At 52.7% G+C, this 27,809-nt stretch overlaps 1 protein-coding gene across 4 annotated transcripts in view; it reads left to right on the top strand.

Moving 5' to 3' along the window:
- The window catches only part of ELL (elongation factor for RNA polymerase II), an 81,416-nt gene that overhangs the window by 16,649 nt on the left and 36,958 nt on the right, over window positions 1–27,809 (top strand). Inside the window, exons 2-3 of one of the 4 annotated variants that reach the window (XM_067733260.1) lie at window positions 754–922; window positions 4,824–4,959. The exons of 2 other annotated variants lie outside the window; for them this stretch is intronic. In XM_067733260.1, the coding sequence (XP_067589361.1) occupies window positions 4,903–4,959 (57 nt within the window). In that variant the 5' untranslated portion in view covers window positions 754–922; window positions 4,824–4,902. Of the gene's footprint in view, window positions 1–753; window positions 923–3,529; window positions 4,960–27,809 lie in introns of those variants that run through there. One more of the 4 variants, XM_067733261.1, reaches the window with a different exon arrangement.

Genomic DNA, 27,809 nt, shown 5'->3' with positions numbered 1-27,809 from the left:
AGCTGGCCTTAGGCCTGGCAGGTGGGGTCTGAGCTCTGCAAGCTGGCCAATTCTGGACGGAAGAGCATTGTTGCTTTGAAAACCGGGTGCTGGGATTGAGGATTCTGGAGCCTGTAGTTGCTTCCCCTTCTGGCCCAGTCATAGATGAACGTGACTGAAATCAGATGTGCACAGCAGTTTCACATAGGCGGCCAGGAGGAATCCTGAAGTCTGTGGAAAATTTAGGGGAAATTTAGAACAGTGATCCCCACGTCATCATTTTCACTCAGGATGTGCATTGAGATTTTGGTAACTCAGAGAGTCACAGGACTGCATTTGAAAAACAGAACAGGAGTGGCGTCAGTCAGCCCACGCGGGCAGATCCCTCAACAGGGTGGCTGGCCTCCTGCCTCTCTTCAGTCCCCTGCACCGCCCCAGCCTGTCTGCATGGTGGCCAAACACCCATTGCCCAGGGCCTGAAATGAAATAGTGTGTGTGTGTCCTCTGCACACTGCAGCTACCTGGTGAGTCCTCCCCAGGCTCTGAGGCCCAAGCGAGGCCCTGGCCGCAGGGAGTAAGCAAGTGGGATGCTACATGTGGGGTCCTGGTCAGCCCCAGGCATCTGGCCCAGAGCACCTGTCCTTAGGTGGACAGGCCGGGCTGCAGCCAGGCCCCAGGTGTGACATCCCAGTTTTGGAGTGCCTGGCCCTGTGCCGAGCGTTGTGGGTCCTGAGTGAAGAGCGACAGTCCCGTGGGCTCTAATTCCACCTACAGGTCAGGAGGGCTTGCTGGAGATGGAACATTTGCTGGAACCTGTTGGAAAAGTGGAATTCCTGGGGCCAGAGCCGGTGGTGGGGAAGAGCCTACACCCCAGGAGGCCCGGGAGGCTGTGCTGAGGAAGAAGCCCGGCCCTCTCCCAAGAGTGCCGAGATCAGACAAACAGGTCAGAGTGCTGGGGAGGGTGGCCAGCACACGGCACCGCAGGGCACAAGCTTCAGGAAACAGCGTGTGTGCCTGTGCCTCAAACACTTTTCCTCTGGGTCTCTATGGGCCTCTCCCTCCCCCACCTTTGTAGTCTCTGCTCAGAGGGCTCCTCCGTGTGTCCCCGGCACTCAGCGTGTCCCCTGAGGTGTGAGTGCTCCTGTCCCAGCGTCTGGAGCCACATCGGCACTCTGTAGCAGCAGGGTGAACCATAACATATGAACATGTGGTGGGACCGTGTCCAGGAGGGGTGCAGGCCCCGTGTGATTGCCTTGTCCAGCTCACTCTGCCCAGTCTGTTCTGTCACTCCAAGGGCCAGCATCCTGCTCCAGATTCAGGATGCCGTCAGCTCAGCTCCCTCAGCAGACCCCTGCCCTGGAGGCCGTGACTGTTCTCAGTGGGGGGACTCTCCTCAGTCACATGTGTCTGATTCTCTCCCTTCCTCATTCTCCAGCTCTGCCAGATTCCTTTTCCAAATATAAAAGCTCTGCCACCTCCTTCTCACCAGCTTTATCCCAGTTCTCACCCCAGGGTGGTGGTATTCCCTCCCAGAGCACCATAAAATCCCCTCTGGAGTTGCTTGGGGCAGCAGCGCAGGCCCCAGGGTGGACAGTGCCGCCAGAGGGCCAGCGGTTCACAACACCTCCTCTGCGGCGGGTCTGGGCCTGGTGTGTTATGCTAATTTTAACGTTTTTTTTTTTGAGCGGGGTTCCCTTTTTACCAAGTAAAACCAGCTTAAAATGCCACTTTATAAAGCAGGTGACAGGGGTGACTCTGGTGGGGGCCGGGGAGTCCTACTGGGTGGCCCATGCCATGGGGGTTGGGCCCCAGCTCTGCCCAGGAACCCTTGGTGAGATTCTGGCCTCATCCTGGGCAGTGTCCTCCCACTCCCAGGGCTTTCCAAGCCTCCACAGCCTGCCTGGGTTGGGGGCACCCCAGATGGCAGCATTGGGGCATTTGCTTGGAGCCCCGTATTGTTACCAGTGACCAGGCTCCTTCCTGGGCATTGGCAAACCTTGCTAGGCTGCTGAATGCTTTCCTCAGGTAGGGGCTTTTGGATTCTGCATTTATGGGCCCAGAACTTCTTCCCTAAGTTGGCTCAGAGGCAAAAAGAAAGAGGAAGGTCATTGAGTTTCCTCGCAGAACCCTGACCACGCTGCACGCGCACGTTCCTGCTTCTCTGTCCTGGAGATCTGGCATGCGGCCGCTGGTGTCGCTGCTGTTTGTCTTCCTTCATGGATAGGGTTTGGGAATCCCAAAAAGCCGCTGTTTGGGGTCCTGGAATGTCCTTGGTGGGGATATTTGACCTTTTGACTCTAAAGGTTTCCTCCTAATTTGGCTGGTTGGAGGGTTTTCTGTGGTGGTGTGGTTCCCATTTGCAGAACTGACAAAGGCCAGCTCACCCTGGGTTCTGGCTGCCCCAGCGGTCTGCAGCACCGCTGTCGCCAGTGCCTCCACCTGGAGCAGTTGGTGCAGGCCTGCACCCCTCCCTCCCTAGGGGTCTGTGCCCCTTGCCACCCTCACCTGGGATGCCCTCTGTCCCCTCCTGACTCACTCCTGTCACACCCACGACTCACGGAAAGCACTCTGTCAGCATAGATAGCTCTGTGGTCATGGCTCCCGGAAGCCTCCCTGCACCCACAGACACGGGGCCTGCCGTGTGTTCTTGTGCCGTCACCCCAGGGTCGCCGTGTCTCTTCTCTGGGTCCACTGCTTTCCTGGAGCCCTCATTCATCTCTGGCTGGGAGTGTGGGTCCTTAACGGGATATCCAGCCACAGTGATAGGGGCCACTCCTGTCCTACAGAGCTCTGGGACATTTGGTGGCCTAACGTGGAGTTTCTGCCACCTGTTACAAACCCCTCATTTGTAACAGCTGGGTGGTGTTGCCACTCACTGCTGCTGGGGGCCACCTGTGGGCGGCGATGTGCGATTCACAGGGCTCCCGGGGACCCCGCTGCCCAGGCCCCAGCATTCTCTCCTTGACAGCCAAAGGCCTTTCTTTGAAAGTCTCCTCGGGAATTCCCTGGCAGTCCAGTGGTTAGGACTCCTCGCTCTCACTGCCTAGGATCCGGGTTTGATCCCTGGTCGGGGAAATAAGATCCCACAAGCTGTGCAGCACGGCCAAAAAGAAAAAAGGTCTCCTTTTTAGTGTCTGTGCTCTTGCTGCCTCCCCTCCTTCCTGCCCACCAAGAAGCACACTCCTGGAGTCCAGAATGCTCCCCAAGGACGGAGTGTGCATGAGAGGGCCTGGCACACACCAGGCCTTTGCTGTGAGCCTGTGAATTTGATTGGGCCTTCTCTTTCTGGATCAGTGGTTTCTGACTTTGTTTTGCTCTTACATGGTGCAGCCAGCTCTTAGGCACCAGCCAGGTGTGTCAGACAGACCAGTGGGAAGTGCCTCACTCCCACAGAGCACACCCTGCTGAATGCTGAGGCCCCTCAGGTCCTGCCCCGTGACTCCAGTGCAGCCTCATCTGCTCCCGTGAGCAACTGGCACCTGGCTCAAGATACTTGGCCAGCCCGACCACAGACTCGAGGGAGGGCCAGGATCTGCTGTCCTGTGGGTTGTGCCTTGTTCCCCACTACCCCCAGCAGCTGACCTTTCGTGCCACCTCTGCGAGCGTGTCCCAGGACGTTTCCCACTTCTTTGTGCATACCAGATTGTCTTATTCTTCCTAATTTTGTGGTAGTGCTGGGCAAAAATGGTATCTCTCATTTGTGTTTTCTTGGTGGCATCTCATATATTTTAGCCACTTGTACTGTTCTCAGTCTGTGCCACTCGTCGCCTTTTCCTCTTGGTGTGTGTGTGTCTTTGAATGGGGTTCACTCCCGCGCCAGTTAACCCCCTCAGCTCTCTCACTGGGTGCCACCTGAATGCTGTCTGCTCTCCAGAACGGCATTGCGGCGTGGTCATTTCTTCTCCCAGGTGTGACCCACCACACACTTTTTTTAAAAAAATAAATTTATTCATTTATTTATTTATTTTTGGTTTTGTTGGGTCTTCATTGCTGCGCGTGGGCTTTCTCTAGTTGCGAGCGGGGGCTACTCTTCATGGCCGTGCGTGGGCTTCTCACTGCGGTGGCTTCTCTTGTTGCGGAGCATGGGCTCTAGGTGTGTGGGCTTCAGTAGTTGTGGCACACGGGCTCAGTATTTGTGGCTCGCGGGCTTAGTTGCTCCGTGGCATGTGGGATCTTCCCAGACCAGGGCTCAAACCCATGTCCCCTGCATTGGCAGGTGGATTCTTGACCAGTACACCACCAGGGAAGTCCGTGACCCACCACACTCTTGACCGAACAAGATCGCCTCGGTTTTGGCTTGGCTGTCCCTGTGAGTGACACTTACTCATGGGCTCTTCTCTGGCAAGTCGGCTGTGTAAAGTTGGCAACCAGCTGGCCATTTGTCACTTGCTTGAGTGTGACGGTGGACCCAGCTGGCCAATGACTTTGAAGCACTTAGACTGTGTTGTTAGACTATTTTCCAGGGTCTTGGGTTTGCTTCCATTTACCTCAGTGACATATTAGTGGAAAAAACGTGCTTGTGGATTGGAAAATACTAGTCTGTATAGCCCCTGTTGGTTCCCAAAGTTATTCCATATATGTATAGCGTTTGAGCCCACGCCAACTTCAGGAAGCAGCGGTGGTCAGTTAGGGCCACTGTGCCAGGCCATGGGAGGCACTGCTTGTCCCTGGGTCAGAGTGAGGGCTCACTGAGAGGTCTGGGCCCCTGTGCCATGCTGGCCTTGGCTGGGATGAGGATGTGCCATCCATCAGCCCCAACACACAGCTGCTTCCCTGAAGGAAGCCATAATTCCCCCATCATCCCTCCATCCTGCAAGGGTGGTTCCTATTTCTGCCTTTGACAGAGTCAATTCCTTGAGGAGGGATCTGCTGACAGGTCCTGCTTGGAGAAAACTGGATTTGACCTGCAGGATTTCAAATGTCATGACCAGAGGGTTGACGGGGCTGCTGTTAAAGGACTCCATGACAGACGTCTGTGTGGTGAGTGCTTGGTGAGCACCATCTAAGGGGTTCAATCAAATGCTGAACGTGCACTGGGGTCCTTACGGAGATACCCACCACGTACATGGCAGATGTGGAAACATGAGTGTGGCTAGTAATCATGTTTTACTTAAATGAGCTTATTATTATTACTTTTATTATTATTGACTTGTTATCACCTTGTTGAATATTATTTGAGATCATCAATACAGTTTTGGGAAAGGTTCCCTGGCTCTGATGGTTCCCTTGGTTTGGGGGGTGGGGTGCTCCCTTTGTCTGGGTCTGGCCTGTCAGCCGTCCCTGGTGGGGACGAAAAAGGCAAGAACAAGGTCATTCCCATTTCTCAGATGAGAAAACTGACCACACAGCTGGTTAGAGGGTGGTTTCCCTCACTCTGGAGGTCCTCGGAGGTCTCTTGGCCTTGCCTTCTTCCTTGCGTCAGGGTTGTTGTTTGTTTTGTTTTGTTTTAAAGAGTGTTGCAATACTTTATTTTCCAGCGTTCAAAAACTGAGAGGCAGGAAGGAGCCGGAGGTCACGTGCGTGGCAGAGCCGGTTTGTGCTGTTCTGTACGTTGTTTCAGCACAGCCCCGTGTGGCCAAGCCAGAGAGATTAAGTGTCTTACTTAGGTCACACAGCTCTTAAGTGGCAGATCCTGAAGTGGAAGCAAATCCTCTGATCGTAGTTCTGGGCCCTGAGACAGAAGTTTTGCTTTTGAGTCCCAGCAGCTGCTGAAAACCCCAGTGTATCATTCCTGTTCTTAAGCCTTTGGTTCCCTGTCTCTGCTGGGACCGGTTGACTGATGTGGAAGCCTGGCAGGTGCACTGCTCCGATCTCCTATAAGGAAAGGACAGGACACCTCCAGGTGCTGCCTCAGCTTTCAAGCAGTGCCCAGCCCTTCCCCCCCAGCTATGGGTTGGGTTTGAATGGCTTGGAGTGGTGTGGAGGAGGGGACCCTGGACCTTGGAGCGGGTTAGAACCTTTTGGCTTATCGTCCCTGCATAAGGCTGTGAGTTTCATGTGACGTTCTCCTTAACCCAGCCCCCGGGGCAGCGTGGTGGTGATGGGAGGCTGGACCAGCCGAGGGCCCCCAAGTTCACCTGACCTCTCATCCTGGTTGATTCTGTGTTCCTAGCCTAGAAGTCCAGAAAGCGTTTGGACTGTACTGTGCAGTCTCACTGCCGATGCACGCGACTGTCAGTGCCAGCGAGACACTTCCGTCTTCCTTTCCTAAATAGACCTTCTGGTCCTCCTTCCGCTGAGGCGGCTGGCCTGGAGTCCTGCCAGGTTCTCCTTCTGTGATGGCGCAGATTGTAAGCTGCTCCCGAAATCTAATTTCAGGCCTGAGATAAAATGGTTTTGTTGACCTGAGGTTGTTGAGTAGGAAGGCAGGAGACTTGAGTTTTTCCTTCTAGGGGTTTCGTGTTGCTGGAGTGATGTTTGCTCGCTTAGAAGACTCGGTATTCCGGCCACGGTGAGAGTCCACTGTGCTCCTCCTGTCGCTGAGGCTGGCCTCACTGCGTCTCCTACACAGACTACCCTTCTAGAAACTTTAAAAAAAGTTGTTTCTTGCACCTGACCTGGTTTTATTTATTTTCGAGCTCAGGAAGACGTGTTCTGTCACTCACAGGTGTGGCACGTGGCTGGGTCTCCTCAGGTTTGGCCTGTTGAGCAGCCGAGTGGTGGAGGCAGCACTTTCCTGGGTCACCCCTCGGGAGACTCTGCTGCTTCCCGAGCCTGGAGGTTGCTCTGGCTCCGTTGTCTCCGAGACTACAGAATGCTCACTGCAGGAGGCTCCTGCCTCTTTTGGAATCTCAGCCAGTGTCCGCGCTTGAGGTCCTCCTGTGTGAGGCAGGGGCTGCACGACCCCTGGGCTCACGCATGGCTCTCCTTTGCTCCAGCGTGCCACGTGGCACACACTCAGGCACGGCCGTCGCAGCTCGAGGTTGTCAAGATCTGAAGTTTGGCTTGGTGGTGCCTAAAGGCACCTGTGTGGGGACCTGGCCGGTCTGGGTTGAGTCCTCCTTCCCTCGTCGTGGGGCTCAGGCATGGCCCGAGCCTCCGTTTCTCCCTCTGTGAGGAGGGAGCAGTTGCCCCTTCCCTGGAGGTTGTGAGGGACTGAGTGGAGTGTCAGATGAAGGGCCACGTGAAGGGGTGTCCTCTGCTCATCGCTGTCACGCTGGGGAGAGGATGCACTCGGCCACACCTCCACGCCTGTCCAAACCCTGGTCATCATCTTTTGGGGTGTGCAAATCCCCGCCGTCAGGGCAGGGAGCAGGTGTGCCAAGGAGAGGCCCCTTCTGGAGGGTGCAGGGGCCTCTGCTCGGCCCTCCTCCCTGAGCCCTGTCACCCCAGGCTCAGGTCAGAAGGTCAGCAGAGGCACTGGCCTCTGCCAGATCTTTCCCTCAGCCCAGGCTGAGGTACGTGGGGTCAGCCTGCCCATCCCCTACCCTAGTGCAGACTCCCCGGAAGTGGCTGTGCAGGGGACCTGGCTTCTACCGGCCCTGCCTAGCGCTGGGGGCCCCTCTTCCCTCCCCATCACTCTACTCTGCCCGGCTCAGCATCCTTAAGACTGGTCTCTCTGTTTGGACCCCCCCCCCACTTTCCTCCCTCAGCTGCAGTGGGGAGCTAATGGGGACACGAGTGAGGAGGAATGGCAGAGGCCAGCAGCTCCCATCTGGGGTCTCCTGCTACTCCTTACTGGCTCCTGTTCTGTGCCCCAGCTGCCCAGAGCAGTGGTTGACATGCGCGTGGGACCAAGCAACGCCCCTTTGGGTGCTCAGTCCCTCTCTCCCTGCTCCGTTTCCCTGGTCTGGCCTCCCTTGAGGTCTGTCACCTCCCATCCTTCTGGTCTTGGCTCAGCGCCCCCTCTCATCCCATCAGAACAGCCTCTCCCAGTGTCACTCTATTGTCCACTCTTAAACTGTGCCAAGGGACCCTGAGTGGACAGGGCAGCGTCTGTCTTATTGGCTGCTGGGTCCCCGCCTCCCGCCTCCATCCTTCCAGCTTGCTGTAGTGCTTTTGCTGCCTTCTCCAGCTATTAAGTCCTAGGCGAGATGGTTCTGAGATTACACCTGCCAAAGGTGCCAGGTGTCCAGGTGTTGCCAGCTCAGGAAGTGGAGGGAGAGGATTCCAGTCTGGCATGGGCAGAGCCGATGCAGCTCTGAAGGCAAAGAAGATGCTGGGAGATGCAGTTACCTGGTCTGGCGCCCAGAATGGGGCAGATGAGTGTGGGGTGGTGGGAGGGGTCGAGCTGAGCAGAGGTAGGGAGTTGGAAATTTTCGTCTGTGGTCTTTAGTGCCAGGCAGCAGAGAGGAGGGACCTGGGGAGTAGAAAGACCTGGGGGGATTTCAGGGAGGGTCTTTGGTCTTTGGGGATCCTCATGCCCTGGGATAGATTTCTAGTATTGATTTTTGTTTCTGATTACCTGCCTGGTGAGAGAGACCTTACTGTGCCCTTGTAGGACAGGTCACCTCTTAGGGGCCTCTGGGACTGTCCCCTCTGGAGGGCACCTGTGTGCTGGGACCAGAGCAGACAACACTGGGAAAAGTGATCAGTGACCCAGCAGGCCTTTCCCAGGCTGCAGGGTAAAGGACGGTGTTTCCCAGGGACCAGGTGGCTGGTGGGCCCTCTCCCTTTGTCTGTGGGGCTGTCTAGGTATGGACGTCCTGCCTGCCCTACCCGTTGGGTCACCTGGGTAGGTTAGAGAGGGAAAAATATGCCATGTTCTTTTCATTTCATCCTCCTGAGTGGGGCGTCTCGCTCCCATTTAATGGTCTCTGTTTTTTGCCCAAGGTGAAGCCCCAGACCCTGCGTTCAGTGGAGCCCAGCCCTTTCTGCCCTGGCTAGCAGCCTCAGAGGGGACAGAGGTGTCATTATGCTGCCTAGAGCCCAGGCAAGCTCTGCAGTGCTGCAGTACAGAGAGGGTGTTTTTTGGTAGGTGCTGGGTAGAGCTTCCCAGCAGGGCCTGGTGGGCAGCTCTGGTGACAGCGGCCCCTTCTCACCACCCTGGGGTCTGAGCTGCCTGTGACGGTCTCCTTCTTTCCTTTTTAGGTTCTCATACAAATCCCTGGGCTTGTAGAAATAGTTTGTCTTTGGTACATCCCTCGCTTTCCTTCTTAGTTACCCTCCTGGTCTGGTCTTGGTGCAGAAGACGAAGGCAGCCTGCCCTCGCCTCTGCTTGTCCAAGTGGCTTTAGAAACCGCACCAGATCAGGAGCAGCAGTTTGGCCCAGCCTGCTCTGTGAGGTGTTCAGAGCTGCCCTTTTCATTTTGGGGGTGGGAGGGGGTCTTAGGAGGAATTGCTGGGTGTGGGGGGAACATGTACTTATTCTAGCCTTTCCTGGTGTCGTCTCAGCCCAGCTGATGGAGGTCCGACTGAGGCCAGCACACAGGCTCTTCCTGCCAGGGGGTTTGGGGAGATGGGGCAGGAGGGACAGCCACTCCAGGGAGTAGGCAGCCTGACGCTGCAGAAGGGCAACCTGAGTGAGAAGGCGAGGCTAAGGGGCCTGCAGAAGGGGCCTGCTCAGGGGGAGGTACTCCAGACAGGCGGGGAGGGGGGTCATTCATTTCCAAATGTCCTCTCAGTTGTGTGACATCTTGTGGTGCCTGCATGCACCTGTGTTCATGATGTAGTAATGGCATTTTAAATAATTGGAACCAGATGTTCTAGGACTCAGCCATGTGTTCCCCACTGCATGGAGGACCCGCCCGCTCCGTGGGCATCAGCAGTACTGGTGTGGAGGCCGGGGTGCTGACATTCCATGCCCGAGTTAGCACTTTACGTGGCTTATCTGGTGATTCCTCACCCCCAACTTTCTGAGGCCAGGAGTAAATAGTGTTTTAGAGACAGTGGATTAGTGGGGGTAATTTTTTTTGAACACAGCCTACTTTATAAGCACCTTCCCAGTCAGGCTGTCATGGCCACACCCTATTTGGGGCAGCTCCTGGTAAGTCACTGAATTTGGGGCAGCTCCTGCTAAGCCTCGGCCCTTTCTGGGCATGATCCCTCTCAGATGCCTAAAATATGTAGAATTACGAAGGAAATGTGCTACACAGAGAGTGAATAAAGTATTAAAAAGGAATGTGTGACCTAGTAACAAATTTATTATGTTGATGTGTTAAGTGATGAGATCTAGCAGTGGATCTAGTTGCTGTAATTTTGAAATTGTGGTGAGCAAAAATGGTGTTTGAAGACAGCAACAAACCATCATTTGATGCGCTAAAGCATATCAGAGTTGATACTGCTCATAACTGCTGTAGTTTGTTGCCTGCCTTTGTAACTGAAGGAAATGCTAAGTTACAGTTAGTGGAAATAGATGTGTTTTTTCTTCCCACCCAAATTCAAGGACGCCCCAAATGTGAGCCCTGTTCTGTACACTTCTTCCAATGTAGGGCCCTCAGCAGCTGTCTCGGGCATGGACCTCTGTAATCTGCTGTGAGGAATGAGGAAGCTTCCTAGTCTCAGTCTTGGAACCGAGGCTCCTTTGAGAGCTGGACAACCCCTTGGCTCTGGCCAGAACCTCTTGTGGTGCTAGGACGTCAGAGAGGTCCCAGAGGAGGGCGGGGATGAGTTGGGAGCCAGCACCAAGGACCCCAGGGCCAGTCTGAGACAATCTGAGTATCAGGATAAGTAAGGACTGGAATGCACTTGAGACCATTGCAAAAGGCAGTCCATGAGTCTGTCCATATCAGGGCTCTCCAGAGAAACAGAACCAATAGGAGTGAAGGAGTGAGAAGAGACTTGTTTGCGTGTGTGTGTGTGTGTGTGTGTGTGCGCGCGCGCGCGTTTGGCTGAGCCTCGTGGTTTGTGGGATCTTAGTTCCCTGACCAGGGACTGAATCCAGGCCATGGCAGTGAAAGTGCGGAGTCCTAACGGACCAACAGGGAATTCCCTTGTGTGTGTTAAAAAAAATTTTTTTTTTATTGAAGTACAGTTGATTTACAATGTTGTGTTAATTTCTACTGTGCAGCAAAGTGATTCAGTTATACATATATATATACATTCTTTTTAAAATATATTTTCTATTAAGGTTTATCATAAGGATATTGAATATAGTTCTCTGTGCTATAGGGTAGGACCTTGTTGTTTATCCATTCTGTGTATAATAGCTTACATCTGCTAACCCCAGCCTCCCACTCCATCCCTCCCCCATCCCCCTCCCCCTTGGCAACCACAAACAAGTCTGTTCTCTATGTCTGTGGGTCTGTTTCTGTTTCATAGATGGTTCATTTGTGTCATATTTTAGATTCCACATATAAGTGATATCATATGGTATTTGTCTTTCTCTTTGACTTACTTCACTTAGTGTGGTAATCTCTAGTTGCATCCATGTTGCTGCACATGGCATTATCTCATTCCTTTTTATGACTGAGTAGTTTTCCATTTTATATAGGTACCACATCTTCATTATCCATTCATCTGTCCATGGACATTTAGGTTGTTTGCATGTCTTGGCTATTGTGAATAGTGCTGCTATGAACATAGGCGTGCATGTATCTTTTTAAAAATTATTTATTTATTTGGCTGCTCTGGATCTTAGTTGCGACATGTGGGACCTAGTTCCCTGACCAGGGATCGAAACTGGGCCCCCTGCATTGGGAGCGCGGAGTCTTAGCACTGGACCACCAGGGAAGTCCCATATGTATCGTTTTGAATTAGAGTTTTTGTCTGATGTATGCCCAGGAGTGGGATTGCTGGATCATATGGTAATTCTATTTCTATTTTTAGTTTTCTGAGGAACCTCTATACTGTTTTCCATATTGGCTGTACCAACTTACATTCCCACCAGCAGTGTAGGAGGGTTCCCCTTTTCCCACATCCTCTCCAGCATTTGTTATTCATAGAGTTTTTAAATATTTATTTATTTTATTTATATTTATTTTTGGTTGTGTTGGGTCTTCGTTGTTGTGCGTGGGCTTTCTCCAGTTGTGGTGAGCAGGGGCTACTCTTCGTTGCGGTGCACAGGCTTCTCATTGCGGTGGCTTCTCTTTTTGCGGAGCGCGGGATCTAGGCGCGCGGGCTTCAGTAGTTGTGGCACGCAGGCTCAGTAGCTGTGGCTCACGGGCTCTAGAGCACAGGCTCAGTAGTTGTGGCACACGGGCTTAGTTGCTCCGCGGCACGTGGGATCTTCCTGGACCACGGCTTGAACCCGTGTCCCCTGCATTGGCAGGCAGACTCTTAGCCACTGTGCCACCAGGGAAGTCCTCGTAGAGTTTTTAATGATGGCCATTCTGACCGGTGTGAGGTGATACCTCATTGTAGTTTTTTTTTTTTTTTTTTTTTAAAGACTAGGTTTTATTATGGTTTCTAATTTAAACTTGAAAATGTGTTTCTATTTGGTTTTTTTTTTGCGGTATGCGGGCCTCTCCCTGTTGTGGCCTCTCCTGTTGCGGAGCACAGGCTCCGGACGCGCAGGCTCAGCGGCCCATGGCTCACGGGCCCAGCCGCGTCTGTGGCATGTGGGATCTTCCTGGACCAGGGCACGAACCCGTGTCCCCTGCATCGGCAGGCAGACTCTCAACCACTGCGCCACCAGGGGAGCCCCTCGTTGTAGTTTTGATTTGCGTTTCTCTTAATAATTAGCAATGTTGAGCATCTTTTCATGTGTCTATTGGCCCCTTGTGTTTGAGAAGAGACTTCTTGTAAAGAATTGGGTCATGCAATCATGGGGGCTGGCAAGTCCAAAACCTGTAGGGCGGGCTGGCAGGCTGGAGACCCGGGGAAGAGCTGATGTTGTATCTTGAGCTCAAAGGCTGTGCGGGGGCAGAAGTCCTCCTTTTTCCAGAGGATCTTGGTCCTTTTTTCTCTTACAGCCTTCAACTGATTGGGAGGGTTGTGGAGGGTAATCTACTTTACTCAGAGTCTATCGATTTAAAAGTTAATCACATCTAAAAAATGCCTTCACTGCAGCTGGTATCTGACCAAGCAGTTGGGTTCCCTGGCCTAGCCAAGTTGACACATGAAATTCACCATACTGCTGATGGTAGCGTGTAAATAAATTAGTGGGGAAAAGGGAGGGCTCCTGCTTATGGTGGGATGCCGAGGCTGCCAGAGACAGGGACTGAGTTTTACAGTCACCACCGTGAAGCTGTGGAGGGTGGGGCTGGCTGAACCCGGGCTGTGGGTGGAGAGCAAGCGTCTGTTGTGACCCGCATGGGGAGAAGGCAGACCGAACAGGGTGGCCCTGCCTGGGTGATCAGAGTTAACCGTCCCAGAAGGGCAGACAGACCCCTCTGCGAGTGCCTCTGGGTGGGGTGCCGTGGAGGACGATGGTCACCTCCCGTCATGCGGATGGAGCACAGTGCAGTTCATCACAGTGACACTAGGTAGACCCAAAGTGTAGCGTGCTCTAGTAAAGAAAAGGCAGGGCCGCCTGTATCCTCCAAAAATGTCAATGTCCTAAACGTCAAAGAACAGCCAAGAGGGCTTCCCTGGTGGTGCAGTGGTTAAGAATCCGCCTGCCAGTGCAGGGGACACGGGTTGGATCCCTGGTCCAGGAAGATCCCACGTGCCGCGGAGCAACTAAGCCCGTGTGCCACAACTACGGAGCCTGCGCTCTAGAGCCCACGAGGCACAACTACTGAGCCCACATGCCACAGCTACTGAAGCCTGTGAGCCTAGAGCCTGTGCTCCGCAACAGAAGACACTGCAATGAGAAGCCTGCGCACCGTGACGAAGAGTAGCCCCCGCTCGCCACAACTAGAGAAAACCCACACACAGCAACAAAGACCCAATGCAGCCAAAAATAAACAAACAAACAGCCAAGAAACCTCCAGATTAAAGGTGGCTGATGAGCCGGGGTGGCTCAGTGCTGTGTGCTGTTCTCCTCACTGGAGGGAGGGCAGTGGGAGGACACCACCGAGCCAGGTGGCAACGTGGAAGGTAGACAGTGGTGCACAGTGTCCCGTCAGTAATGAACATGGTGAAACTGGCGGCTGTCATGTGGTTTACTCCTAGGAGACGCACTGAGTGTTTAGGGGTGAAGCACAGTGGTGTGTGCAGCTTACTCTCAATTGGTTTGGGAAAGCAAGCACGTGCACCCAAATCTATATGTCATGGCGTGCATGTGTGCGTAGGGGCAGAGAGCTTGTGGGCAGGTGGGGAAAAGTTAGCGGCAGGTCAGTGTGGGGTTTAAAGGTATTTGGGTATTCTTTGTGCCCTTGCAGCTTTTCTGTGAGCTTGGGATTATTTCCAGACCATATTTAGGAGAGATAGCCAGGCAGGGACGTTTGTTCCCTGCTCCCGGAAGCAGCGTCTCACCTGCCACACGGTGTGGTTAGGGCTGGCTCACGTCTCTACTCTGCATGCAGCTGAGCCCTGACTTGGGTGACCTGGTGCCAGACCATCTGGAGATGGTCACCATCCTGGAGACCAGCAGTGATAGGACATCCTCCCTCCTGGGACTCATCTTCAGACCAGCCCAGCATGTCTGTCAGGGAGATGTCCTCACCTGGTGGCAGGAGTCCGAGTGAGCGTGCCCCACTGGGAGCCTTTCTGAGGAAGCCTCAGTTGAGGAGTCAGCCGGTTGGATCCAGGGAAGAATGCCTCGGACAGTGGCTTGGGGGGGTGTCACACAAGTGCTGGGTTTGAGTATCGTAAAGGGGGTCACCGTGAGCCCCCAGGGCTGCAGGATGTGATTTGACGAATGCTTGTAAGAGTCCTGGAAGGACTCCTCATTTACATCTACACTCTGTTCTTACTCAGATCCGCAGTTTGCTCAGCAGAACTCCAGCTGCCTCCTGGCTTCTGGGGCGCGTCAGCTTTACACAAATACACAGTGCTTAATCTTGTCACTTTGAGCCGAGATCAGTCACTTTTGTTTTTAGGCAGGTGACAAGATGTTCTGTAAAAAGGTGGCTGACGGTTTCAGACTTCTGGCTCATTTGTGCTTTCAGGGCAAGACTCTCCTCCAGCAGGCTGATGAATGAAAATGGATCTGCAGAAACAGGAGCGCCCTGTGCAGCTCCGGCGAGGACGCTGGTCAGCCAGTTGAGGAGGGTGACAGGAGCATCCAAAGCAGCATGGCCCCATTGATGCTGAAGGAAAGGCAGTCAGGGGAAAAGATCTGTCCTAAAGTAGTAGAGGACCCTCCGCCTCCTGGTTTGGGGGGCCGTCCTGGGTTTGAGTGTGTGCTCTGCCGCTTCCTGAGCTGGTGACCTTGAGCAAAGCTGCTGGCTTCCCTGAGCCTCAGTTCCTCATGCACCCAGAGCTGATTGTGGAAACACGTGACCTTGTCCACGGGAGGTCCCCACGGTTAGGCTCTTGAGGGCCAGTGGGTGCAAGCTGCTGGCAGAACACATGCTGCTCCCACCCCAGAAGAGACCAGCATTGCTGCCCCACCCGCTCTGCAGGATGGGCCCAGTTTGGTGACATTTCTCGTTGGGCTGTTTGCTCTGGGGGCAGGTCATGTTTCTTGGGGGGTAGTTAGTTGGTGGACCTTGGTGGACACCTGTGCACAACTTAACCCAGGAACAGGGCTGATCCTTTTGCTGATGGGAGCCAGGTGGCAGCTGATGTGTTTGGAGAGGCGGCCTGGGCCAAGCGTCACTCGCTGCTCACCTGCCGGGGGCCCGTGGGCACATCTCTCAGAACTCCAGTTCAGAAGGAGTGTGGTGGAGGCAACCCGCCCCACAGACTTCCCTGTCAGCCCGTCTGTGCTCAGAAGGGGCTGTACTCACCACCCGGCAGCGGCAGCTGGCAGAGAGCCCTTTGAGAGGTTGGTCTGAAGCCAATGGCTGGGATGACAGCTGGATGGGCAGCTGGGCCCTGCCTCCCTGGGCTCCAGCAGCTCCTGAGTGTCCAGAGTCTGAAAGTCCAGGTTGTTCTGGGAAGGCCTGTTCTGTCTGTCAGGGTGATAGAGGATCCTCTTGCTCCCAAAGTCTGACACCTGGGTCTGTCGGAGGCCAAGCAAGGATCGGAAGGGACTGATCCGTTCTGGGCTCTGATAGTGATGAGACCTGAGTGCCCGACAGCCACACGGGTCCTCACTGTGGAGATGCTCTGCAGGTGCAGGACTCAGGGTAGTGTTGGCTCCCAGGGCCTCCCCGAGGGTCCAGCACAGCCTGGCCTCGGCCAGGTCAGGTTAGGTTCTGTTTCTCAAAGACAAGTTTAAAAGTGTGCCGATTTCATACAGTCTGCTCCATGTCAGACCCTGTGAAGTTGAAGACTTTCTTGGGACATGTAGCTGGTAACTAGGGGCCCATATCTGAGCCAGCCACCTGGCCGCTCAAAGCCCTATCCCCAAACTGCAGGCTGCACCCAGGCCCAGCTCCGTGCATGGTGCCCTAGTGCTCCTCCAGGAGAAGGAAGATCGTGGGCTGAATTCAGCGATGTTGGCTTTCTGAGGCCTTGCTGCCCAGAACACACACCTCACACGTGTTTGTTTGTCACGTTTGTTCTTCTCTCTCCTGCCCCACACATTTGAGGGCAGGCCAGGACGAGCCCTGGGCCCAGTCAGTGCCCACCCCCTGGTGCCATAAGAGCAGGCCAATGACCAAGGGACCTGTAGGCGGGTCCCAAGCCCTAGGCCATCTTTTCTCCCGGATTTTTTTTTTTTTTTTAACAAATTCTTGTTTTATTTCTTTTGGCCCTGCCACGCAGCTTGTGGGATCTTAGTTCCTGACCAGGGATTGAACCCGTGCCTTTGGCAGTGAAAACGCAGTCCTAACCACTGCAACACCAGGGAATTCCCTTCTCCCAGATTTTGATGGCTCTTTGAGACTTTTGGAGTTTTCTGGCTCAAAATATCAGAGTTGGGCTTCCCTGGTGGCGCAGTGGTTAAGAATCCGCCTGCCGAGGCAGGGGACACGGGTTCGAGCCCTGGTCTGGGAAGATCCCACATGCCGCGGAGCAGCTAAGCCCGTGCACCACAACTACTGAGCCTGCGCTCTAGAGCCCGCGAGCCACAACTACTGAGCCCGTGTGCCACAGCTACTGAAACCCGCATGCCTAGAGCCTGTGCTCCGCAACAAGAGAAGCCACCACAATGAGAAGCCTGCGCACCACAATGAAGGGTAGCCCCCGCTCGCCGCAACTAGAGAAAGCCTGTGCGCAGCAACGAAGACCCAATGCAGCCATAAATAAATAAAATCTTTAAAAAATATATATATATCAGAGTTGCTAGAAAGAGAGAGGTTACCCAGCTCTCTGGGGAGGTTGGCTTGTCCAGACGTTTCTCCAAGCCTCTAGGATGTCTCTGGAACCCTCAGGAACAGTATCCCAGCCTGTGCTCCAAGGCCATGTCTCTGACCCAACCTTGTGGTGGAGGCAGCCTTTACTGCCCAGCTGATCGAGAATCGGCTCTGCTCAGAGGCAGTCTCCCTTCCCGGGGTCCCCAGCTGGTGAGTGGTGGTGTGTTCAAGGCAGGGTCTGCATGGTGAGGCCTTTTCTGTGGTTCTGAGCAATTAGGATTTACTCCTTTGCAGTGGTAGAAGTGGTGGAGGGTGTTGAACATGGCCTTGAGCTGATGCCTGAAGCTGGTCAGAGGCTGGTGGTGTGGAGAGGTAACATGGACTGGGAGCATGTGTCCGAGGTGACACGGTGGGACCAATGCTGAGTGAGCTCCTAGGCTGGGAGGGTGGGTCCCTGACCTGGCAGCTCCCAGATCCAGATTGCAGGTCATTTGTGTGTGTGAGAAGGAGATACAGGAGAGTGACCCTGCTGTGGGCACCAGCTGGAGGCCATGGGGTGGGGTGGGGGATCACATCCCAAAGGGGAGAGAAGGCCGAGTTCTCAGCCATGGCATTTATTTGTCTGTAATTTGTGCCTGCATCTCCTGGGACAGGTTTGGGGTGCTTTGCAGGTGATGAGAAGGGAGCAACTCGAGCTGAGCCCCATGCCGAGATGCAGACCAGCATCCTGGGCTGCGCCCCAGAGTACCTGGGCCATCTAGGTCAAGCCCTCAGCTTCCTCCGCTGTAAGATTCCATCCTCGTCACTGCTGTCTGGGGGAGAGAGAGAGAGAGAGAGAGCGTGAGAGAGACAGAGAGACAGAGACAGAGACAGAGATAGAGAGAGAGAGAGAGAGAGAGAGAGTGTGTGTGTGTGTGTGTGTGTGTGTGGTCGTGTTGCCCCCAGGCCATGGGCAGAGGACAGGTTTGGGCACAGTGAAGTTTGATGCTGAGTTCAGTGCCTGTTGATGAGTTTTAGTGGGCATTTAAAAAGGAAAAACAGGGACTTCCCTGGCAGTCCAGTGGTTAAGACTTCACCTTCCAATGCAGGGGGTGTGCAGGTTCGATCCCTGGCCAGGGAGCTAAGATCCCATATGCCTTGCGGCCAAAAAACCAAAACATACAACATAAAACATAAGCAGTATTGTAACAAACTCAATAAAGGCTTTAGAAGCGGTCCACATCAAAAAAAAATTCTTTTTTAAATATTAAAAAAATAAATAAAAAATAAAAAGGAAAAACAAGCCCACTCAACATTCAGGCTCCTGGCGAGGCACGTCAGAAGCGCAATGGTGCAGAATGCCCCAGGTAGCTTTCTGCCTTTTTGTCTGCATTTCCGGAGTGCTTCCATCGGCCTTGCCAAGGGCTCCCTGAAAGAGAGTAAGATGAGGCCAAGGACACAGCTCCCTGAGGCGGGCTCCTGCTCAGAGGGAGGGGGCCTTAGGTCCCCGGAGCAGAGCAAGGGGCCTGGGCTGCAAACTCCAAGACACGGTGCTGTGGTTCTTTGCGCAAGCTTGCTCTGTTCCCACAGGGCAGCGGTAACACAGACAAGATGAGATCCGAGGTTCGGCCATCTGGGGACAGGGAACTGAGTCCAGCGTGTGGACCTGGCTCCTCCGCAGGCTGTGCTCAGTGCTGCAGGCTGCGTGTGCCGGGGGCGTGCAGCAGGTACTGACGTGGGGCGGCTTCTTAATTTTTCTATTTGAGGAAAGGCAGATGGGAAAGATGAAATAATAACGAGGCAAAGGTGTTGAAAAGAGGGCCTGGCGCAGGCGTGGGTTGCAGAGCTCAGAGAGGTGGCAGGGTTGGTGGCTCATGAGAGCGCACTCCCCTGGAGGCAGGCCTGGGATGTGCTGCGGGCAGCTGTGGATGGAACAGGGCTCAGCGGAATAGGAGCACTTTAATGGGAAGAATTGTTTAGCAAATGTTTGTCTCATCCCATTATGACCGGGTCACGTGCATTTCACAAAGAGTTTGGATAAATTGTGAAATTGGGATACAGTCTAATGGGGCAGTGACCAAGCATGAGCAGTGTGAGGGCCCCAGGACTGGCCTTCCTGTGAGGTTGGGATCAGCTCTGCTGGTGGAGTGGGGCCCCCAGCCCTGCCCTGTGACCTCCAGCAGCCCTGCCCCCCCGTACCTTATTTTCCTCCGTCGTAACAGCAGGAACCCTGATATCTGAGTAGTCGAAGATGGGAGTGAGTTTCCTGATGGATGCCTGCTGTCCTTGATACCACAAGTCATCATGTTCAATTTGGCTGTGATTTCCATGGAGAGCCTGTGCCCAGCAAGTCCGTGCAGCTCCCCTCCAGTCAGGGCTCAGATGCCGCCCACCCACTGACATTTAAGTAGAACACACACCAGACCCTGCCCTGCGGGTCCTTTTGCCCTTCCTGTGTACCGACGTCCCCTGTGCTCTGACTTGTCCAGTGACCCTCTGTAGAGTCACTGCTTTGGACACCTGGGGCAGTCGTGTCGGCTGGCACACGAGGGACACGGGACCCAGCAGGGGAGTGGTCTTGGTTCCACATGGCCTAGGCCCGACTTGTTGGCTTTATGGGTGTGTGAGCAGTGGAGCAGCATGTGCTGCCGCTCAGGGTGAGGCAGGGGTGTCAGGGGCAGGCAGGACACCATCTACCCCACCCCACCCCACGGGTGTTGTGAGGCTGAAACCAGATGATGTCCTCAAACCCTGCACCATCTGGCTGGTCAGCACCCAGGGAGTGTCGGGTCATGATGCAGAGAGCATGCAGACATGGGAGTCTGAAAGAGACCCTGCAGTGGGATCTGGGGTGGGGGTGGTGTTGGACTCAGCAGTTCTCTGGAACTTCTTTTTGTGGAGAGGAGAGGGAAATTGGTAAGAATTTACAAGATTTTAATAAAATTGAGCCATTTAAAAAAAAAGAAAGGAGCAGGACTTCCCTGGTAGTGCAGTGGTTAAGAATCCACCTGCCAATGCAGGGGACACAGGTTTGATCCCTGATCCAGGAAGATCCCCCATGCTGCGGAGCAACTAAGCCCGTGCCGCACAACTACTGAGCCTGTGCTCTAGAGCCAGCAAGCCACAACTACTGACCTCGCACGCCACAACTACTGAAGCCCACGCGCCTAGAGCCCGTGCTCTGCAGCAAGAGAAGCCACGGCGATGAGAAGTCTGCGCACCACAACGATGAGTAGCCCCCGCTCGCCGCAACCAGAGAAAGCCTGCGCGCAGCAAGGAAGACCCGACACAGCCATAAATAAATAAATTAATTAATTAATTAAAAAAAATAGAATTAAGGACTGCATTTTGAAGGACATTGTTAAGAGAATAAAAAGACAAGCCACAGACTGGGAGAAAAATCTTTGTAAAACTCATCTGCTAAAGCTCTGGTATCTAGGATATAAGAAGAACTCTCAAAACGCAATAATAAGATGACCCAGTTTTAAAAAATGCGTTGGAGATTTGTATAGCTTCACCATAAAGATTCAAGAATGGCAGATTAGTCCATGAGAACATTCCACGTCATTAGGGAAGTGCAAGTTGAAACCACGAGATACCACTTCACACCTACGAGAATGGCTAAAATAGAAAACCTGACAACATTAAATCCTGGCATGGGCGGGGAGCAAGTGGAACTCTCCTTCTTTGCTGATGGGACTGCAGAATGTACAGCCACCCTGGAAGCCAGTGTGGCCATTTCTCATGAAGTTAAACATACACTTACCATTCGGACCCAGCCGTCATGCTTCTGGCTGTTCATTAGGTGAAATGAAAATTCGTGTCTGCACAAAAACCTGCATGTGAATGTGTATAGCAGTTGATTCATTAGTTCCCCAAACTGGAAATGACCCTAACTTAGTCTGCAGGTGGATGAACAGATTGTAGTATAATATGGTGGGTTAATACTAAGCAGTAGAAAGGAATGAACTTCTGGTGACAGCAGCGTGGTTGAATCTCCAGGGCATTATGCTAAGTATTGTGTGGTCAGCCGGATAAGGGCCCCCTTATCTATTGATGTCCAGGTCTTAACCTCTGGAAGCTGTGAGTGTGACCTTATGTGAAAAAAACGACTTTGCAGGTGGGAGTAAGTTAAGGATTCTAAAGCAGACTCACAGATACAGAGAACAAACTAGTGGTTACCAGTGGGGAGAGGGACGCAGGGAGGGACAGTATAGGAGTAGGAGATTTTTTTTAAAAGGGTTATTATGGGATTATTTGAAATCATGTGGGTGAAACTTCTGAAAATTGTAAAGCACTGTAGAATTTAAAGAATTTTTCATTCAATAAAAAAAGTTTTTAAAAGTTTAAAAAAATAGTAAAATATGATAAATGTAAATCTATGTTTAGATCAAAAAAAAAGCCAAGAAAAAATTATTTTAAAGAGTTAAGGATTCTGAGATGGGATTATCCTGGGTTTATGGGCCCTAAATGGATCACAAGTGACCTTTTAAGAGAGAGCAGAGAGAGATTTGATGCAGAGGAAGAGAAGGTGATGTGACTACAGAGGCAGAGGTTGGAGTGATGCGGCCATAAGCCATGGAATGCCTGGAGCCTCCAGAAGCTGGAAGAAGCTAGGAAGGATCCTCCCCTAGAACCTTCGGAGGGAAGTCAGCCCTGCCAGTGACGCTTTGATTTCAGCCCAAGGATACTGATTTCTGGCCTCCAGGACTGAGAGAATAAACTTCTGTTGTTTTATGCCACCAAGTTAGTGGTGACTTGTTACATAGCCACAGGAAACTAATACAGTATGATTTCATTTATATGACCTTCTAGAAAAGATGCAACCATAGGGACAGAACACAGATTGGAGGTCGCTGGGGATGAGGGGAGAGTTGGAGTACAGGTGGGCATGTGGGAATTGCAGCAGAAAGGAAGGTGGCCCGTCTGGTGCTGACCATGTTTATTTGCTGACCCAAGAAGAGCAAACAGAAATGCATGGGAAGGTGTCAGGGCCAGTTGCAGGTGATTTACATCTGTTTTTCTAATCCTCAGGATGTCTTAAAATTTTTTCCCTAAACTTTCTGTGCACTTCTCTGACTTTAGATAGAAATATTTGCTGTGCTGGCCACCATGTGGGTCCTGATTTACACCTGGCCTATGGCCACTTGGAATCCCTTTTCTTGCCTTTCTTTGCATGTCCCTTCACATAATGATGAATGTTGTGCCGTCCTCCCGGCCAAGGGGAGGAGCTGCTGTGGGCCCCTGTGCTGGCCTGCCATGCCCTTGCTCTGCTGTGACCTCATCAAGTAAGGGTAGAATCTTATCAGTGTGTCCACCCAGGTTTCCCAGCTTGGCCCTGAGCTGGCCACGCCCACAGGACTGATCTGGAGATGCATCCCAGGCCTTTCCACCCGCCTGTGGTTCACACAAATGGCCCCTCTTGGTCCCAGACACTGTCTAAACTCTCTGTGGTCTCAGCATCCCACTCGGAACCTGCCAGGAAGTCGCAGGGAGGATTCCTGAAAGGCGTTTCCCAATCGTCTCTGCTTTACTGGAAATTGGGGGACAGTTGCCAGGAGGTTGGCTGACAGGCCTTTTCTCAGGACCTAACCTCCCCCTTTGCTGGCCACGCACTGCTCAGGAGAGGTTGGATCCCAGCTCTGCAGAATCAGCTCAAGGGCTACGTTTGTGCTTTGTAGAATCAGAAAGACAGACTCTTTAAGGAGGAACAGAAGCCTTCCCTCCCATCACTTTCCACAGGCACCTCTGAGTTATGGGGGCTTCAGGCCACAGGGAGCATGCTGCCTGGGCACAGTTTCCACTGCCCCCTGTGGGCACTTCAGGACCGAGAGGGGCAGTGTTGGGTACTGATGCTCCCCACGTTCAGCCAGTGGTGGGCATCCTGGGACTGTGTCCAGATCTGCCCCGTCCTTGATGGTCCTTCCACCTCCACTGGCTCCAGCCCTTTCCACCATGTGAAACACCAGCTCTGTGCTCACCAGCCTCACACCCTCCCACACCGTCCATTCAGTGTGCCTTGGGTGGAGGATCTTGTGCATGTACACTTAAAAAAAAAATTATTGTGCGATAGAGAGGGTGGGAGGGAGGGAGACGCAAGAGGGAAGAGATATAGGAACATATGTATATGTATAACTGATTCACTTTGTTATAAAGCAGAAACTAACACACCATTGTAAAGCAATTATACTCCAATAAAGATGTTAAAAAAAAATATATATATATATTTATTTATGGCTGCGTTGGGTCTTTGTTGCTGCACACGGGCTTTCTCTAGTTGTGGTGAGCGGGGGCTACTCATTGCTGCGGTGCGCGGGCTTCTCATTGCGATGGCTTCTCTTGTTGCAGAGCACGGGCTCTAGGTGCACAGGCTTCAGTAGTTGTGGCATGCGGGCTCAGTAGTTGTGGCTCACGGGCTTAGTTACTCCGCAGCATGTGCGATCTTCCCGGACCAGGGCTTGAACCCATGTCCCCTGCATTGGCAGGCGGATTCCTAACCACTGTGCCACCAGGGAAGTCCTGCACTTTTAAATTTTTAAAAATTATTTTATACAGCAGGTTCTTATTAGTCATCAGTTTTATACACATTAGTGTATACATGTCAATCCCAATCGCCCAGTTCATCACACACACACACACCCCTGCCGTGGCTTTCCCCCCTTGGTGTCCATACGATTGTTCTCTACATCTGTGTCTCAATTTCTGCCCTGAAAACCGGTTCATCTGTACTATTTTTCTAGGTTCCACATATGTGAGTTAATATATGATATTTGTTTTTCTCTTTCTGACTTACTTCACTTTGTATGACAGTCTCCAGATCCATCCACGTCTCAACAAATGACCCAATTTCGTTCCTTTTATGGCTGAGTAATATTCCATTGTATATATGTACCACATCTTCTTTATCCATTCGTCTGTCAATGGGCATTTAGGTTGCTTCCATGACCTAGCTATTGTAAATAGTGCTGCAGTGAACATCGGGGTGCATGTGTCTTTTTGAATTGTGGTTTTCTCTGGGTATATGCCCAGTAGTAGGATTGCTGGATCATATGGTAATTCTATTTTTAGTTTTTTAAGGAACCTCCATACTGTTCTCCATAGTGGCTGTATCAGTTTACATTCCCACCAACAGTGCAAGAGGGTTCCCTTTTCTCTACACCCTCTCCAGCATTTGTTGTTTGTAGATTTTCTGATGAAGCCCATTCTAACTGGTGTGAGGTGATACCTCGTAGTTTTGATTTGCATTTCTCTAATAATTAGTAATGTTGAGCAGCTTTTCATGTGCTTCTTGGCCATCTGTATGTCTTCTTTGGAGAAATGTCTATTTAGGACTTCTGCCCATTTTTGGATTGAGTTGTTTGTTTTTTTAATATTGAGCTGCGTGAGCTGTTTATATATTTTGGAGATTAATCCTTTGTCCGTTGATTCGTTTGCAAATGTTTTCTCCCATTCTGAGGGTTGTCTTTTCGTCTTGTTTATGGTTTCCTTTGCTGTGCAAAAGCTTTTAAGTTTCATTAGGTCCCACTTGTTTATTTTTGTTTTTATTTCCATTACTCTAGGAGGTAGATCAAAAAAGATCTTGCTGTGATTTATGTCAAAGAGTGTTCTTCCTATGTTTTCCTCTAAGAGCTTTATAGTTTCTGGCCTTACATTTAGGTCTCTAATCCATTTTGAGTTTATTTTTGTGCATGGTGTTAGGGAGTGTTCTAATTTCATTCTTTTACATGTAGCTGTCCAGTTTTCCCAGCACCACTTGTTGAAGAGACTGTCTTTTCTCCATTGTATATCCCTGCCTCCTTTGTCATAGATTAGTTGACCATAGGTGCGTGGGTTTACCTCTGGGCTTTCTATCTTGTTCCACTTTTTATTTTAAACCTTTTCACATGGGTATGTGCGTGGGTTGTGGGACAGAGATGAGCATAACGAGTGCCCCCTGGCTGTCAGTCTCACCCTCTGAGCTTTTACCCATCTTGTCTCAACTTTTCCCTGTGCCCTCCTCAGTTCCCCATTTTTGGTTTGTTTGGTTTGCTAGAGCATCTTTAAAACGATCCCAGGTATCTTTTCATTTCATCCATGGCTATTTTAATCACTGTGTTGAATGTTAACAGATACAGACTTGTGTTTTTTAGACATCGCCTCCGTGCAGCTCCCTGAGAGCACCCTTGCTGGCTCTCCACAGGCTCTTCACTGAGTCTAGTTCAAGTAGGGTCCACACAGAGCCACACGCGACATTCGTGTTAAGTCTGTGGTAATTTATAGCACTCCATTCTTCCCCTCGAACCATTCATCTGTTGAAGAAACCAGTTCATCGGTCCCAAGGAATTTCCCATGTTCTGCCCTGGCAGTCACTGTCCTCGTTACTTTCCACGTGGCAGCAGCTAGCTCAGGGCTTCTCGGCCTTGGCTTCACTGACATCTGGGGCTGGGTTACTCTGTGGTGGGACCATCCTGTACACCGTAGTCTGTTGGGCAGAGTCTCTGGCCTCCATCCATCACATGCCAGGAGCAGCCCCCCACAGCCAAGTCACGACATCCTAAAATGTCTCTGCGCGTCGCCAGTGTCCCCTGGGGCAGAGTCACCCAGTGGAGAACTGCAAGTGTAACTCGTTGCCTTACCCACTGCACTTCCTACAAACTGGTTGCTAGACCTGGAGGTGGATTTCGTAAGCCACTTCCTGTTGCTTCACCCTCGTAAGTGTTCTTCTCCATGGGGAGAGAGAAGAGGATCCCGGCCGTAAGCTTCCTTCTCGCCCTCGCCCCATCTTAGGGAAGAGGAGTTTCGGGCCAGGAGTCACACCTTCTCCCACGGGCCTGCCTGTTCCCCTGACCGTCACTGCCCTGTGCCCACCCTATTTTTTCTTACATGCATCAACATCTTTATTAAACAGGTTTCTTCACCCAAGTTGCGCCCCCCGCATTGGGGAGCTGCCTGGGGGCTGAGTGACCTCAGGGCGCGGACGCCCCTGCCCTGCTGTGTTGAGGCCTTCCTACTGCCCACCACTGCCAGGCCTCCCAACTCAGCCCTGGGCTCTCAGTCAAAGCATGGCACTAGCAGTGACACTTGTCCCGAGCAGCTCCTGGTTTCATCCTCCCTGCACTGCTAATGGGGGATGGTGTTCTGCTACTTGGGGTGCTGACAGGGCCGGTGTGGGGGTCGGTGCCTGCTGCTCAGGAGGTGGCACACTGGGCAGCTTGGCCCCGGGGGAGGGCGTGACCTGTGAGCCTGTGATGTGAGCGACACAAGCCCTCAGAGGGTCTGAAGAGACTAAGCGTGTCGTGTATAATGCTGCCAGCCTGAGACGTAGCCCGTGCATGTACCAAGTGTGACAGGCATGGAGATGGGTGGTGGTGTGCCTGGGGGGTGTGTGTCATGGGAAGTTACATTACCTGGTGGCTTGTTAATCACCGTCTGAGGGCTGACCCAAAAGCTGCTGAGGAGACAGGGAAGTGGGCATTGCCCGGGCTAGTCCGTCAGTCCCTCTTGGTCCCTAAAATGTAGAGGAGGTAACAGGGTGGCAGGTACCCCTAACAAGCGGTGCGTCCCTGATCCTATGAGCTGTCAGCCCCTGCAGGGAACAGCCAGCCAGAACTCAAGGAAAGACCATGTTTGCACGTTCAGCCCATGCACCACCAGGGGCGTCCTAGCTGCTGGGGTCCAGGGCAGGCTGGGTGGGTCTGGAGGGTGACGCTGGTCCTGCTATAAAGACACCTCTGCCTGTTTGCTCAGAAGACACTGTTGGTACCACATCTACTTTCTGAAAGGGCCCACGAACCCAGGGGGACCCCTGTCTCGCTCATACCACGGCTGCCCTCAAACCTTGCCTTCTTGGGCTTCCCTGGTGGCACAATGGTTAAGAATCCGCCTACCAATGCAGGGGACACGGGTTCGAGCCCTGGTCCATGAAGATCCCACACGCGGTGGAGCAACTAAGCCCATGTGCCACAACTACTGAGCCTGAGCTCTAAGGCCCGTAAGCCACAACTACTGAGCCCACATGCCACAGCTACTGAAGCCTGCGCGCCTAGAGCCCGTGTTCTGCAACAAGAGAAGCCACGACAATGAGAAGCCCATGCACCACAACGAAGGGTAGCCCCCGCTTACCGCAACTAGAGGAAGCTCGCACGCGGCAACGAAGACCCAACACAGCCAATCAATCAATCAATCAATAAAACAAAAAAACAAAAACCTTGCCTTCTCACCCACGGCTGCTGTCTCTGCCACCCTTGCTGCCTGCAGTCCAGCTCAGCATCTCCGCTTCATCTCCTTACGCCATGTGCACTGTGCCCCTTACTTGTTCCTTCCATGTGCAGTCACGGCCATGTGGTGTCCTCTCTGTGTCCAGCTGTCCCACTCTGTGAGGCATGGCCTGGGACCCTCGAGGCTCGGGAAGTACCCCTTGAGGGCAAGAACGGGTAAATGGTCCGACCAGGCCAGAGGTGCACGTTCAGCATGTCCAGCGGCAAATATGCGAGTCCACCTGCTCCACGTCCCCAGAGCTGAGGTGCAGGAGGTCCGGGTCAGCTCTGGCACCGGGAGACCACGCCCTCCCAGTTAATCTCCTGCAGTGGGTCAGATGGTGTCAGGACCCTGGGACAGTCTGCTCCCATCTCCCCCTCCTCCTCCTTGCCCCTGGTTGCCACCCATTTAGTGTTGCACATCCAAATCCCACACTTCATTATTGTTATTTATGCCTTCAACTATCAATTATCTTTTACAGAAACATAATGAGAAAAAGGTCTTTCA

Source organism: Pseudorca crassidens, chromosome 3, assembly GCF_039906515.1.
Source record: "Pseudorca crassidens isolate mPseCra1 chromosome 3, mPseCra1.hap1, whole genome shotgun sequence".
NCBI classification, from domain to species: Eukaryota; Metazoa; Chordata; class Mammalia; order Artiodactyla; family Delphinidae; genus Pseudorca; species Pseudorca crassidens.
Note: the sequence above shows the minus strand (reverse complement) of the source record. Positions and strands in the feature narration are given on the sequence as shown.